The 17,245-nt window shown below is 37.1% G+C and overlaps 1 protein-coding gene across 5 annotated transcripts in view; it reads right to left on the minus strand.

Annotated features, from left to right (window-relative positions):
- GOLGA4 (golgin A4) overlaps nt 1–17,245 on the minus strand; it is a 64,891-nt gene that overhangs the window by 45,358 nt on the left and 2,288 nt on the right. For 4 of the 5 annotated variants that reach the window (XM_083824921.1, XM_083824920.1, XM_083824919.1 and 1 more), the window contains exons 2-5: nt 15,064–15,159; nt 7,047–7,145; nt 2,896–2,961; nt 1,634–1,948 (exon numbers count right to left, since the gene is read on the minus strand). In XM_083824921.1, the coding sequence (XP_083681047.1) occupies nt 1,634–1,948; nt 2,896–2,961; nt 7,047–7,145; nt 15,064–15,159 (576 nt within the window). The remainder of the gene's footprint in view (nt 1–1,633; nt 1,949–2,895; nt 2,962–7,046; nt 7,146–15,063; nt 15,160–17,245) is intronic. The other variant, XM_083824922.1, reaches the window with a different exon arrangement.

Consider the following 17,245-nt stretch of genomic DNA (forward strand, 5'->3'; position numbering starts at 1 on the left):
ATCCAAAGAAATGGAAAAACTCACAAATAAAAAAGTCCTTTTGATGGAGAAAATTAAGACTTGCTGGACAGACTACACTAAAAACACAAAACAAAATCTACAAATTGGAGAACGTTCAATTAAGCAACACAGTTTACATAAACTCTTTAAAAATACACCTTGTTATACTAGTTGGAAGATAGTGAAAAACTAATGGGAGTCAAAAATTAACGAATTAATGGAAGACAACTTTTTTTTTAAATATATGTTGAACAGTGTAATTGACGTATACATGCCATAGATTCCATAGATTCTGACACCAATAGCCAAAATACTTTAAAAAAATAAATAAAATAATAAAACCTTCGAAAGCTTTACTTTTCCAGACAAAATAAGTAGACAAATATAAATAAGAATACTTGGAAGTTAAGGGGAACAGAACTTAATTACTGAAAACAAAACACCTATCTATGACATGTAGGTGTACTTCAAGATTGAGAAGCAAAGTAACTTCACGCCATCACGTCAGCATAGGTCACACTCAGCACTGTCCTGAACTCCAGCCCCAAGTACAGGGCTCCCAGCAGAAACCCTCCCGGACCTATATCCGAGGACACCACTCACACAAGTAACCCCCAGCTAATCTCTGTTGCTGACAGCATGGAATTATTTACAAACAAGAGAAGAAAAGGAAGGACTTGGACAGGCTGGAGAGGTGGGCTGACAAGAACATCATGAACATCCACAAGGGGACATGCAAAGTCCTGCACCTGGGTACGAACAACCCGGGGAACCAGTACATGCTGGGAGCCACCCAGCTGGAAAGCAGATCTGTGAGTCAGCAATGTGCCCTTAATGCTAAGAAGGCTAGGGGTAGTCTTGCCTGCATTAGGCAAAATATTGCCAGCAGGTCATGGGAGGGGAATCCTTCCCCTCTACTCAGCATTGGTGAGGCTGCACCTTGGAGTTCTGGGCCCCCAGTACATTGAGATGTGGACATACTGGAAAGAGTCCAAGGAAGGGCCACCAAGATGATCAAGGGACTGGAGCACCTCTCCAGTGAGGAAAGGCTGAGGAAGTTGGGATTGTTGATCCTGGAGAAGGCTCAGGGGGTGTATTATCAATGTCTACAAACACCTGAAGGGAGAATGTAAAGCAGCTAGAGCCAGACTCTTTTCAGAGGTACCCAGTGCAAGGACCAGAGGCAGTGGGCACACACTGGAACACCAGAGGTTCTGTCTGAACATCAGGAAGCACTTCTGTGCTGTGTGGGTGATGAAGAACTGGCACAGGTTGCCCAGAAAGGTTGTGAAGTCTCCCTCCTTGGAGATGTTCAAAAGCCATCTGGACATTGTCCTAGGCAAGCTGCTCTAGATGGTCTCCTGCTTGAGCAGGGGTTTGGACCAGCTGGCCTCCAGAGCTCCTTTCCAACCACAACTGTTCTGTAATTCTGTGAAAAATATTTCCGCGTTGCATTACCAGCACAGCTTTGGCTTGTCTAAGCCAAAAATAACTAGACTTACAGTCATAATTAAATGTCCCTGCTAGCTATAAGAGGATCCCATTTGTTCCAGAGAGGAAAACAAGATTATCCACTATTGCAGTACGCTAGTCTTATTTTTTCCCTCTCTCTCCATCCAGTGACATTACCCACCTCTGCATATTTTCCTCTGTAGTTGCCCAAGCTGCGCTCCATTCGGCGCAGTCGCTGCAGTAGCTGTTCCTTGCTGAGGCTGTCTGCATTTCCCGGGGCCTCCTCAGTCTCGCTTTCGATGTCAGAAGGTGGATCGAAGGTGGGACCGGCTGCATCCACGTCCAGCCGATTCAGTGAATCTCTTGAGGGCGTTCGTACCAGGGACTCTTTAGAAGAAGAGCGGAACAGGGACTCTTTTACTGGGCTTCGAAATAATGACTCCATGGAGGGCACACGGAGCTGAAGGCGCTGGGCGAAAGACTGAGTGTCACTTGGCTGCAAAAACCCAAAGCAAGGAGTTACTTGTGCGCTGCTTAGAGGCCGATGGATACACTAACGTTGGGGAAACAGAGACATGACCAGGGCCAAGGAACCACTGTCACCCAACACGGCACCACAGAAGTGACACCAAAGAGCTACCACTCCCTTATGAGAGTCATCTCCCTGCACAGAAAAACCAGACTTGCAGCTGCCAGGTGTGGGCAGTTTCAGAGAGCAACTAAATTCAATAGACTACAGCTCTGATTTAAGCTCCTGGAAGAACATACTCCTGTGCAACCCCATGCAAAAATGAATATGTAACTGAAATAAATAGTTGTATTTACTTTTGTTCCAAATTAAAAAAAAAAAAAGTATATAAATGTGACTCACTTACTGACGTATTAAACAGAAGATTGTATTTATCTCAAAGATACAAAGATCTGTTCCTATGATTGAGAGAATAAATTTATTGTAAAAAGTCCTTGTACAATGGTTCTGGCATGTCTTCTTAAACAGTCCTTTTTTTATTCTAAATGGCTTTACCATTTTTATATAAAATGCAATTATTGATTTATGCAACTAAAGTCCCTGTGCTGTACAGAAGGGTCTGTGCTACGGTAACATACAGTGCTGGTGCTACAGAAGTGATTTTCAAGCACTACCAAACGATGCTGGAATTCACATGCTGGGAATTGCTGCTAATTCCACTCCAGCAAATTGGACTTGTTTCTGAGACGTATGAAAGGATGACCTCCACCGTTATCACGGGTGATAACCTTATTTTAAGATTATCAATTCTTTTCCTTCAGTTAGAAATTAATTTTTTATCTTAATACCATCTTAAAACATGCCGAAGTACTTGTCATCCCTACTCCGGTAAGAAGACACACACTGGGCACTTATGCTAAATTAATACAAATAAAACATGGCAGTGAAATACAAAACAAAAACCCCATAGGTACCTGTGGAGAGGCTGGTTCACTTCCATTGTTTTCTGCAGATCTGGGAATTGGTTGCTTAGGTAAATTCTAGAGGAGGAAAAACAACTGTTAGAAGGAAGAGACTATAATGACTATCAGTCACCAATTCCTACAAACAGCATCTGTGCTTTTTCTTGCCTGTGTTTTTAGTACTTTCTTTAAAAAGTTTATTATGATGTGTTCATGCAAACAAGCTAGTTCGTTAAATTCGAAACAGACTGCTGCAATATAGAGAACTACAAAGCAGCTCTGTGTGCATGGATTAGTATGAGACATCTGCAAATACAGACATCTCCAATTTAATTATTCAAAATGATTATTTGTGTAACATTTACACACAAATCAATGGAACATCAGAAAAAGACAAAACGATAGCAGGAAAAAAAAAACAACAAACTGATGACCAGTGTTGTTTACAGCTGACATGAGGATCAGTGGAATCACATTATCTCCCTCTATTTAAGTATGTGGAGGGGGAGGGGGGGAAACACTACCTGGATAAAAACACTGTTTAAGAGGTTTAGATGAAAAAGATAAAAACGTGTTGTTTAAGATTACAAACAAGCACAGGAAGAACATTAGGCTTTCAGAAAACACATCCTGTGCAAGACTAGACACATACAGTTTTATGCACTCACAAATAAGGAGGGGAAAAAAATCAACTGAAAACAAGAGTTTTATTTTTATTATAGATTTCAGACATTCCTGTCCCTAGTCTGTCTGTCCTGCTTTTCCTACACCCTGTGCTCAGGTGCTTCCAAACTTGTACAGATCCAATTTTCTAGTGTTTAAGTCAGGTCAGACTGATGTAGCAAAACACACTAGAAAATATCTTGGATGCATTTTTTCTCCAAGAAAAGCACTGAGATATATTAAAATACATGGAGTAAGGAATTCAGTTAAGAGTGATGTACGTTTTTATTTTTAATCAAGATGTACCTTGAAATTCATATGCAATCTGTAAAATCGAAGGGCTTCAATAAGGCTTGATACGGACCAAACTCAAGAAAGTATTAAAATAACACAGAAAGAAATCCAGACAGTTAAGGAAACCAGAGAAACAGTCACCCATCCAGACTCAGATTAGGTAAAATGAGCAATAATGAGCCATATAAGAAGTCTGTCTGGATTTGGAAATTTCACCTGGCTTGAGCAAAATGTGCATACTGTTTACATTCTGCACTACATTGTTGTGGTGGATTTAGTTCTAGTGGATTAAGAGCTCTTACTGGTTTTCAAACTAAAGCACTCCTACACTTTTATTCTGTGCTGCATTATTTGTTTTCATTTCTCAACTGGGAAGTTAACTGTAACAGTAATCCAAATAAAAACTATTTTCTGCTTTACAATTTGTAATAAAGCACCTACTGTATTACAGTAGTAGTAACAAAGAAAGATGTACTTGACCAAGAACTGCAGACTTTCTACAAGCACATCTTTCAACAATCATGTATTCTGACTACCAGAAACAGAAAAAGAGGAAACTGTTTAAGGTTTATATATCTAACTCACAAGGATAATTTAATAATATTTAAGACATTTTAGAACACAAGATTAATTAGATGTATTAAATCTAATAAGGTATTTATGAATACATAAAGCATGGATCCTATTCTTTTCAACTGTTAAGCACCTTTAAAAAATGCCATCTCAAAACTAAAACTAATGCCACCACTTTTAAAGTTTTCCTCTTCATTGTGCTGACATTTTTCAGTCTATGTACACAAAAGTAGAACCTAGATTTAGAATTAAAATTTATTCCATTAGTAAATATAAGAAGGACATACTGGTCATCCTTAATACAAAACCTGTACCATCACACTTCTCTACCTCCTGCAATTCTAACTCACTGCGCTCTAGGGCAAAGGGTCATATGCTGGTGTCCAGAAAGTGAAAGGTAAACATGAATATAACTTGCTATATATAAGTACAGATTCAAGAGGCTTTGAGGAGCTTAAAAGAAAGCCCTAACCTTTCGTAAGCCCTAAGAGTTGTTTCAGTGAAACTAGGAGCAAAGAGCACTGGCATCTTGAAAATCTTAAAACCAGGAGAGTAACAGGCTTTCTGGAGACCAACAGAAGTCTTTCCTCCACTAACCATACACAACAACTGTATCTATACCCAAAGACTAGCTACTTCTACAATTATTAATAAAAAGGTTGCTTTCTGTTATTAAAATGTGTAAACCAGAGCTCAAATTTAACAGGAACACATTAGGGCATTCTAGCAACACTTCTGCTTCCTTACTTCTCTATTGCTGAAATGAAAACTAATTTAGCTTCTTATTTCTTTCTAATGTAAAAAAAATAAATTCATGTGCCTAAAGAGTGAAAGCTTAAGTGTCTGTAGTCAAAAACATGTCAGCGTTCCTCTTCCCTCCTGCTTCCTCAAGTACTGCAAATCTGTGAGTAAGTTCTGGAAGGAGGAAGAGGCTAGTATACATTTTCTTCCCCCATGTTTGTTTCATTGTTTTTTTAATATTTGTATATAATTAGCACTCGTCTTCCTTATAAACTTCTGTCTCACTATTCTCTTCCCCGACTCCCCCAAATCTTACTGTGAGAGGACAGCTCTAGAGTTTTGAAGAAGTTCAGAGAACAAAATCAGTTTTACAGGTAACATTATTAAATACACACTGGTAACACTTTAACTATAATTCTCACATTATAAGTATTTGCAGTGTATGCAGTTTTGTATATAAATATGCAAGACAGTGACTCCAGTCACTGAAGTATATACTAAGGTGAATACAAAGGCAAGGTAAGAACTTTCACAGTTGTTTTTTTTTCCAAAATGCAACCATACTAGTGATATTCTGCAGCATACTGAGAAACAGCCTATAAATGCTTACTGCTGTTAATGTAGAAAAGCTTAATTTTATCTGTAGCTATTACTGGACCTTGAATATGATAAAAATAGCTAAACTAAGATAAATAAATCTAGCAACTATTTCAAAACTACAGATGTCAGCATAGTCTGGATGTCCACTTTGCTCCTCATCAAAAAGCTCAACCTCGAGAACACCAGGACTGACTGAGCTAGTAATGAAACTGCTCAGAGGTAGCAAGCACAACCCAACATATGAAGACTTTCTACCCATCACCTTTTTAAGCAGTTTCAGTCCAATTTTGCTTAGCTCGAGACACAATCCCAGTACGATGTGGTGTGTTGCACTACGCCTATTTCCTTATCAAATTTCTATCCTGTTATAGCTTTCAGTGTCTTTTTATTTTCAGCCTCTATATGAGCAGCAAAAAAGGCACTTGCTAAATTGAAAAAATAAGGCAAGCATGAATTGAGGATGACTTGGGACTCTAAAATTCAAATGCTGTTTTGAATCATTATGCACTCAGGAATGCCATGGCCCTGAAGCACGTGAAAGATGCCATCCTAGTTGTGTGGCAATACTCAGAATAACACAGCTTTGCATGTGCATATGTAAGAAATGGGAAGGCTGCTTTCCTCCCTGTATCTGCTTCTTTTTCTCCACTCCCCTTGTTCTCTTCTCACTGAGATTCTCCACATGTAGACTATGCAAACAACATTTCCAGACAACGAAATATATATGTTTAAAACGAAATCTAACAATTTAGAAGAGACATTCTAGTCTTGTAATAAGGGCAGCCAAGTTACCAATTAGAAGTGGCTGAATTTCAGTGCCTATGTATGATAATAATTTCCTGCTACCATTAGTAGTAAGTGACATGAGACTTTCACTGTAAACAGCAAAAGACATGAGAAAAGCAGAGAAACGATCTCAGTGCTTGTCATATCCATTTATCTTGAAATAGACACAGACATACATAAAATGAAGAGGAAGACAATGGCTTTAATGAATTCTAAGCGACAAGTGTACAAAATTGTGCAACAATTACTTTAAATTTGGCTAAAGTAGGGTTACCTGTGTAACAGAAAACATGTTAATTTGTTGTGTTACAACAAATTCACATCATACAGCACACCAGCCAAGAGCTATCGGGAACTACCTCTGTGAAATTTAGTGCAGGGTTAGCAACAGGGTAGTTAAGATGCCTTTGTGAGAACAAGCCACAAGCAACACTAGGTTTGCCTTCTAGTACAGTACTCTCCTCCCCCTGCTAAAGGCATCGCTACGGGGGGGTGGGAGGACTCACCACACCGTCACTCTGTGGCTTAGGTTGCTTGGTGGGATCCAAAGCAAAGATAGTATACTCAGAGAGAAAAGCGGGTTCTGCTATCATCCCGGCTAGCAGCTGTCATTCAATGCAAAAAGTAGGAAAATGAAAATAAATCAAGTAACAAGGTAAAGAACGTTGCAATATTCTACTAAATTTTTCCACACTTTTAAAAACATCATAAAAAGGAGACAACGGACACTGGTAAAGGCATGAACAGAAAGGACATGAACAGAAAATATGCATTAGATCACTCACTTCAGAACAGTCAAAATACAGTTTTGATCATTTAGAGGTATAAGAAACATACAATTTTAAAAAGTATCCTAGTCAAGCCCAAAACAAGAGTGTTTCAGGCACTGGCACTGATGATTTTAAGCTTCCATGGATGACTTGTCTTCTGATACCACTTAGCCCTCTTTGCTCTCAAAGTTATGCATGAAAAACTCATTCTATCAGTATTTCAGTTACAAGCAATATAAATTTCATGATTTGTCTTCTCTACTACTGCTCTTATACAGTGGAATCCTAACCATATACAAAAAAAAAAAACATTCCTTACAGAACTATTTGAAGTACTTGCAGACTATTGCTTTACAAAAAACAAAACCAGCCAGAAACTGATTAAACCATTTGTATCAAGTCAGTATAGGAGAAGAGATTTAAATTCCATGAAGAAAAAGAGATTCTGGAATAGGATATATACATGTAATGTAATGCAACTTAATGGTGCAACAGGTTTCAAAAGCATTCCTTTTCCATAATTCTACTTACATACAGAAGTTTACCGCTCAACTTTCTTACAACCTGAGATCACAGAATTTTGTTGTTCGCTGACTGAAACAAAACATGGTAAGTTTTTTCATTCACACTATTTCAGAACAATTTTGTTTTATTTCAAGTTACTAATAGTATTTTAGGAATCAATTCTGTTACTAAAAAGTTAGGGTTTGATTTTTTTTTCCAACTGCTATATTCATTCCAGTGCTGTAGTACAAGCACTCAAATTCAGAGGAAAAATATTTTCACGTGTAAGATCTGGAATGCTACATGACTTGCAATTTTTGCATAGCAAAAACTTTTAGAAAATGTGTTAGAATATGGAATGAATGGAACTGGAGGTAGAGCTGCTTCATTTTATACACATGCTTCTGAAAAGATATATGCCAGAAAAAGAAATGGCAAATACTATGTATAATCACACAGCAGCAATGCTACAAGCAAGACTGATAACCTCATGAATTACAAGTGTGTAAATTCTCAAGAACAAAAAATGATGATGAAATCTTTAAGTCAAAGAATTAGACAACACCAGTTAATGCGATGAAACAACATTTCCAAAACACTCCTACATGTATCCAAGCAAATGCTATTAACCAAAGGATTATAAACATTTTCAAAATGTAACCTATTTTAAGCTTAGATGAGTCACTTTCAAAACATGACTGTGGAGAACTTCAGGAATCACAGATAGTTCAAATTACCACTTCATAGAAATGGTAGGCTAATGTTTGCTTCTCAAAATATTAAGCACTGAAATTTCCTTATAGAATTATTTTGCTTAAATCAAACTCCTTGCATTACCCAAACAACTTGCATTAAAAAGAATTCCTATTCATCTCGAACAAATTATTCTTCATTTCAAATTAAAAACAAATTTGGACAGTCAGTATGTTCAGCTTCTGTGAATTGTTGTTTTCCGTCATCCCCCCAGGTCCACGACCACATAAGTGTAACGAAGTTCTAGCAGGAGGCTTACCTAGTAAAGTCTTACACAAAAGCCTCACCCAACACCCTCCACCCACCCCAAAGAAAAACCAAAACCCCGAAAACCAAAACCCCCTAACCTTACTGGGAAGACAACGAAGAAGTTTAAGCAATGGAGAGAGTTAAATTCACTCCAACTACTCAGTGGACAATTGACAGGGAGCATATGCAACTCCTCCATGGCAAGATCAGCAGAACCAAGCTATCAGCTTCTGCAAAGCCTAAAATACCTCAGTGCACAGTAACTATGTTTTTAAGAAATAAAAGCTTATGAATTTATGCCATACTGCTTGAGCTTGCAAGCACACCACTCTAGGGTCTCTATTGCAACTAACAGTTTACACAAACAGTAGAAGGCAATTAACACTACTGTTGTGTTTCACAAATGTTACTCAGAAGCTTGGGGCAGGGACGCCACTAAATCATCTCAGCTTCACCTCGCTGTTTAAGTCTACTGCAAAAAAGACAAGGCTAGCACAAAGGGGAAGGAACCAACCCTGCAAACACAGGTAGAAAACAATAATACTGTTTGAGGCAGAGCAGTAATCACCATACGAAAAAGAAAGAGCTAGGTATTTCCTTTCCAGTAGCCAAGAGTTAGCCAAGAGCTGAGTTTCACACTTCAAACAGCTATCAAAGGCAGAATACACTTAATCATGGTCCAAGAATGTTATTTCCTTAGAACCGACTGTATCTTCGTATTAGAGAACTCATCCTCCATTCTCAGATGTTGGGTGCCCAACAGTGAAAATATTTAAGTACTTGCTCATAGCATTTTTGTTACTCCAGCAGGTCACTGTCTGCTTTGTTCTTACAGCTATATTACAGGCAGTGGTGTTGAATAAGTCCTATAATTGCAATACCTAGTACTTTCCAAAAATATATATCCATTTTTATCTGCTTTTTTTTTTTTCAATTTTTAATTAACTATTCAGCATGGCTTTAGTATGAGCTGTCTACTTGTTTTGTTTGTTTGGTTTTTGTAGAAGTCACCGAAAATTATTCACCTATGCCTGCAAAAAAGGCAAGAAAAAAAAGTCTTCCAAAATTAAACACTTGTAAATATTGCCACAATGGATTTTTGTACTTCAGGGGGCCGCTCTGAATGAGTTTAGCAACTTCAGAAACATTAAACGTACCTACTGCTGTACTAACATATCACTAACAACACATCAGCATTATGTGATTAATAATCACATAATGTTGCAAAGCAGTTGATGTGATTAATGTAACTAGACAAGTTGGGAATCCAGTTGGGCTGAAGCATCCTGCAAACAGACAGAATGTGCAGACCTGTAATTAATGCTTTAACTAGCCTTCTCTAATCCTCTGAACACCATCAAATCACAATTGAAGCTTTTTAGTGAAATCCTACTAAAATCTTTCAAAATTTTATGCTTCAAACATGCTCCAGGGTAAATGAACTCTGTCCCATACTGACCTTTACCTCAGGCACCAAATTAAGGCTGTGATACTGCTAGTCTTTTATCACAATATAGAATTACTCTGTTTTTGCAAATAAAATCTTAACAACAACAAACATTTCTACCTTTGAGAAAAAGTTACAAAGAGGTAAATTAGATAATGAAACCTGGAACATTCCTTTAAGTATTCTTAAAGAACAATAGTTCTTTTGAAATAATCTTTGTTCAGAATTCTGGAAACACAGTCTTTGTAGCCCTCATGTCTGGCCTCAGTTAAGCTGCCCTACTTGTTCTTTATGAACTTCCTGAACCCAAGAACCAAATGCTTTTGTACTGTTTTTGCTATTCTTCCTCTCTGAAGAATTACCATGCTCAAATATTCCTTTACTCTGATGACTCTGATGAACGGGATACATAGGCCAAAGTAGTTCTGAACCCTAGATCAAATGAGTTCCTTAGCAGGCTGTGAAATAAAGGCAGAATTTAACAGGGATTATAGTGCTACCAAGTACCCTTCCTCTGAAGGGGGGGGGGACTAGTTTATTTAATGCATATTATATATATACAACACTTGCTTGATTACCATTGGCAGTAATTATTCCCTTTCAGAAAAAGGAAGTGAACCAGTGGTTCCATGTTTCAGATTAATCTGTTATTACAGAAACTTGTACTTTACTAACTGTATGAATTTGCATCACGGCACTTGCTCATTTCTAATGTTAATGCTTAAACGCTTCTCTAATTGTTTGTGTACTGTTTTTCCATGTTGTGTACATGCACAGTAAAACAGAAGGAAAGGGATTATACTACAAGCTTGCTGAAGAGGTAAACCAGTATTTATACACCTAGTTCAAGGAGCTAAGGATGTCAGCTATTAGGCTAATGGTTTAGTTTCAAATCTTACTAAGAAAGATAACTCATTCCCCCATAGTTAAAAAAAAAAAAGTCCATTCCACCCCCAAATTTGCCAGATTTGGGGAATGCCAAAAAAGCTGTAAAAAAATAAAATCAGTAATTTGCTGATCTATCTATTTTATAAAAGGTTCATGCAATCTGTAACAATCTTTTTATGCCTCATCCCTCTTGCATTTATGGAATTAAAATACTGGAGGAAGAACTCAGAAGTTCAAGACTTTTCTCTGCAATTAAAAAAAGCCCCAGAACCTGAGGGCACAGAACTGCATTTTCAGGATGAGTTAATACCTAAATCAAACAATTCTTTCCTGGTATGTTATTTTGATAAGCAACCTAAATAAACCTGTGTATGCATCAAGAATTATAAAAATCAAGCTTTAGATAAGAACTAGACAGACTCCAAAATTCAGTCTTAAATTTGCATGTCAGAAAGAAAAAATACAGATATATCTGAATTACTGCTACCCCTGGATGGGAGTATCTATTTAGAAGTACTTCAGATTGGATGAATAAATCAAAGATGCAGCATTAACAAAGGCAGAAGACAAATTATTTCCAGCTTTACTTGTCCTGCTTTATTATTAGCCAATGCTAGAAAGATACTTCTATTAAATTTAAAACAGTCAATTTACAGTACTAAAGTAAGACTAAAAAGTACATTGCTATTTTATCTTTAGCTCTAAGAAAAGCTACATATACAGTGCTCTGCTGTCACTTCCATAACACTTGTGAGGATGTGACTGATATTTGGACCTGAATAACTGCCAGGTCATCCACATCAAGCTATCAGTTGCTCCCTCTCAGTTAATGGCTCAGAACTAGCTTTGTTATTCTCTGCATGTGGTCCTGACTTGTAAAAATAACTATACTAAACCAAAAGAAAATTTTGAACTTCTAGGAGTGATACTGAATATGATATATTTTCCCCCTAATTCTGTTCAAGAGTCAATGCAGTAACAAACTGAAATTTGAAAACCAAACCCTATTCTTCCCTGGAAAAGACTGGAAGTAACAACAAGTAAGTTTTAATCATCCAGGGCTGTTTCAAATGACATCAAGGCCAACTCCGGAAGTATCTGATACACAAACTGCTTGAAGAAGTTTTAGTTTTTTATCAGTGATTTTACTTTACACCCAAACCATATTTTACAGGCTACTTGCAAGAACAGAATACAGAACTAGACAGAATTCTGCTTTTTCTTTATACAAAAAAGAAATTATGAGCTTCTCCGTAGCACTGCTTCTGTGGAGATCCTGGAGATCCACAGCTTCATTAAAATAGAAGCTGAAGAAGAAAGCAGGCAGGAATAAAAGAAATTTATGCTAGTGTTCCATGAATGAAGCACACAAGTTTTTCAAAATCACAAAACGTTCCGTTAAAAAAAAAATTAAAAATTTAAAAAATTAAAAATTAAAAAAAATATATAAAGCAAAAATGTTTGCCTGCACATTTTATTGTAATTCTTTGATCAGATTAATGTTGTCTATTACAAATATAATTTTTTATTCTAAAAATATTGTAAAAGTGTTGAGTTTAAATCAAAGCTTTTACACATATTTTAATATTAACAACATTAAAAATGTGAAAGTGTGGATTTATTAAAGACACACTAAAATGTAATAAGCCAGAGGGAGAAGATGTATACAAGAACCATGAAATACTGTACAGTTCTATTTGTTTAAGCTTTCTATACCAAAATGTTAGCAAATATTCACGTACTACAGAAACATTTCAGTATATGATATTCTTCAAAACCATTCTCAGTACATTAAACATCCAACTTTAGTTCATTGTAACACCACTGCCAACTGTACATAAAAACATATGTATGATCAAACAAAAACACTGCTTTAAAAAGTGTCCCCCTTCCACATAATCGGGGCATGTATTTTCAGAGAGAGTATATAATATCTGTCTCTCTTTTAAGCATCATAAATACTGCCACTGAACTCAATTTTATGGAAATCCAATCCAACAACTACATTTCAAGGATGATTTGCTTTTAATCAGTCTTAACGCTTATGAGGAATATTTCATGTCTTGATGATGTAAATTTATCTTTATTTTACTAAAACTTTCCATTTGACGTAAAACCAGCTCATACTAAAAAGCAGAGATTTTCATTCCCTTAGCATCTTCACTACCTTCTGAATTTTAATTACAGAATGTGTTTCGTAAGTAAAATTCTCCTAACAGTTTCCTATGTCAGGGGATAACTGTAAATCTGAGGTCACTTTAGTACTCTGTTTCCATTCTTAATCTTATTTCTCCATCTCTCTCTCTGATCATTCCAAGTGTAACCACTGTATTTAGAGCATGATAATGTTCTTCCAGCATAACTTGGCATGTCTTGTGGGGAATTCTTTGCTTCTCCTGTTTGTCTGGAAAAGCAGACTGGAAAAAACAGATTGGGGCAGTATAAGTTTAATGAAGCACTAAAAAATAAAAATCAACAGAAATGAAGACGATTGCAGATGCATTGACACATATAGGTAATGCCCAACAATATTTGGATTATTATTTTTTAAATATTATGTTAGCGGAATGGTGAAAAGAGGTAGCATTTTTTTTATTAACTCAACTGAAAAATAAGGTAAGCTGTCGGTGATACAGACCTTCTTCCAGACCTTCTGGAATAAAAGCAACCACCCTTAAAATTAAATACAAGTTTGGTTTTTTTGTTGTTTTTTTTTGTTTGTTCTTGTTTGTTTTTTAAACACAGCTATTCTGAGTTTGACTCAATGTGAGAGTTGTATTTGAGCAGAAAAGCAGTTGGTACTTGTGTAAGTCGTAACACTCCTCATCCCTTTTATTAATCTTTTCCTTTAATCATTTCCCACTGAAGAGAGGAAGATTTTTTTCATTTAGGCATAGGCAGTGTCAAGCCAATGACAGACTAAAACCAATGAACCAGTCACACAGACGAACGTCACTGTCTCACAGCTACATTATTTCATATTCTACTAAGCTTCTGCTGCTTAGAAGCGTCTGAACACCTTGGCCAAATCATTCCTTTAACCTTTACCACATTCGTGTAGTTCTCATGTGGCAGCATGTAACTTCTGTACTCCACATTTAGAAAAGACATGCAGGTTGCTTTTTCTGTGGAAAAGAAGAAAATGCAAGCTCTCCTTTCTAAAGCAGTTAATTTATCACGGATGATGCTGCTTGCCAACATTAACAGAGCATCAGTTAGTAGAAAGCCTCTCTCCAGGGAGAAAAAGAAGTCATTCAGTCATTCTATACAACAGTACATGGAAAAAAAAATCATTAGAAAACTGAATATTGCATTTCTAAAGCAAAAAACAAAACCACAAGATAGCCTTCCTTTTGTTTTGTTTTGTTATTACCAGTGCAGGAATCAAAACTGCCAAGCTGTAATCACTGGTAGTGTTCCTAATAATCTAAGACAAGTTTCAGGTATAGCTGGTCATCTCCTGAAGAAAATGTAGTGTTAAAATTGAAGTGGATGGGCCCACTGCAAGAAAACAAATACTTATATATATATATAGTCTGCCTAAATTTACCTCTACAGCTAATAGGACTTGCCCAACTTTTCAAACAAAAGAGGCAGGAAAAACAAGTTAATCTCTCTGGATGTAACTCCTTTCCCAGTAGCTTACTGACTCTAATTCAGCAGTAAGATTTTTAAACCTGGAGAAGGATTTAAAAGGTGTCTTAATGTAGGGCTTTAAAGGTCAGTCTCACTAATATGAAACACTCTGGGACTTAACCTAAAAATTAGACTATTCTTGTGTTTAAGTGCACAGGAAATAGAGAGAATGAGGAACAAAAAAAAAAGCATTAATCAAGGAAGCGAAGTCAGATTATTTTTCTTCTTAATGAAGCGTTGAAGCTTAAAAATAGAGAAAATGAGTTTTCAACTGACCTCTTTGTCTGGAGTTAAGGAGCCTTCATCATTCTGATCTGTAAACGAAGATGTTCTACTTCTTTTGTCAGACAGTGGAGGGGACTTGGAAGGGGCCTACACAGAGATCACATATCAACAATATTCAATATTCAGAACTAATTCTTCCACATCATAATTTATTTTAACATTCACTAACTATAACTTGTCAGTAAAGCCCAGGGTAGATCTTCCTTTTAAAGAAGCCACAATCAGTTTCATATACTATCTGTGAGGAGTTCTACCTCAATACAAAGTCTCCAGAGCAGAAAACATCATGGAACAGCCACAAGAGCATGCAAAAAAATTATGCTATTATATTATAATATTATTAAGCTATTTTGATCATTTGTGACCATGGTCCTCCTGGTCCAAATCTGAAACTCAAGATTCATAATACTTTAGCATTTTAATACTTGTTTTAAGTATTAAAGATTAAGGCTTCAAAGTTTTGCAGATTGACAGGCATTTGATCATTTAAATAAGGAGTACCTTATCATTCGATAAAGAAATTAATTTTAAAAAACACTAGTCAAAATAAAATAGAACCTAAGCAAAGCAAAATGGCAACAGAAGAACATGACACATTTTAAAACGTTAACATGAACTTGTTGTTCCTGTTAGCACTAAACATCTATTCAAAGCAATTTCACAATTCCATACTGAGCAAGGCTGCAACAAGCCAAGCTGACCCAACCCAAATGTAGCTTGCCAGCCTCATACTTCTAAATCCACATATAAAACTTCAGTATAAATGTAGTGAACATTAAAAGATCAGCAAATTTTACATACAAAGAAATTAGTAAGATCTCTCCTTAGGTATATGCTACAACATAACCAGAACTAATAAAGTGTTGCCATAAAAAATAAAAATCAGAACACCTCCTGCACTTTGTTGCAGTACCATAATTTAGGTTGTGTATATAAATTCTGCCTTACAAAACGTTTGTCTCAAGACCATGACTGAGCTGACTAAAACATAAATGACAGTACATCAGTCCACTGAAGAGATATTACCCCCAAAAAAGTCAGTCTTCTGGAGAAAGAACGGAAGACATAGTTAAAGCCTACAGGTATGTTTTGCCAAATTTGGATAGTAATGAATTAAGTCCAGTATCATAGGAAATATATGGGTATACCGAAGTCAGTGATAGTTTACAGGCCAGACCAAATGGAGATAAAGCTCCCCCCTGAGAATGTGACTCTTTTCAAGTCAGACACCTGACTTAGTACCGAATAACCATTTGCCATGCCAGCTCTACATCCTGCTGAAGAGTTTTGCACCAGAGGTATCCGTACAGTTTGAACAACGACAACAACCTGCTCACCCCAGTAGCCTGCTCTCCTTTTCTGCCCACCTTCTAACTTAAGATCAGCCATTTACAGCAGGGGAACTTCTAGCCCTCACCATACAGAATGAAAAAGGTTTCCAAGCGTTCATCAGCACTTTACTACTAGATGGGGTATGAAGGTCTCTCTTCACTCTGCCGTTAATGGTTTTACAGTTGTCACCGCTGCACTCAGACCTCCTGACACTTCAGAGCCATTTCAGAGGCACTGCGCTCGGCAGCAGGAACAGTCGTTGCTCCTGTGTAACGAACGGCACAATTCCGAAACTGAAGGCGGGCAGAACAGGGGAGATGACACAGTCACCTGGAACTGCAGGGGCAGCTTTTTCTCCCCATCAGCAGTTACAAACTGATGTGTCCGTCCTTCATCAGGCAGGGGGAGACTACAGGCTGTCAGAGTCAGAGAGGTGACATCAGCTAGCTAAAAGCCCACACGGAAAGGGGAGGCCCACAAAGGCCTCCTCAGAATGAGCGTTCACCTTCATGTTATGCTTGGAGAGATGCTAACCTCTGGATTTATTTAGGTCGGTAAATTTAGCCTAGGACACCGCAAGCCAGAGTACAAATGGCAAGTTTTATGTCCTAAAGAGGGGTTATCAATAAAGCAGAGAGGGTATGGTACGGAAAGCCTCCCTGCGATGGGGTATAGGAAAGAGAAGAGCAGAAAAGAATGCAAATAAAAGTCTCATAGAACTAAGAAGTGCTGAATGTGTGTAAAACTTGGGCTGAAAATGTTTTGATAGGAAGCAACTGATGGTCAGGTGATGATAGAGCACCCAATATACTGAATGCAGTTTATTTACATATCTACTATG

The sequence above is a fragment of the Anser anser genome (assembly GCF_964211835.1).
Source record: "Anser anser genome assembly, chromosome: 2".
Taxonomy (NCBI): Eukaryota; Metazoa; Chordata; class Aves; order Anseriformes; family Anatidae; genus Anser; species Anser anser.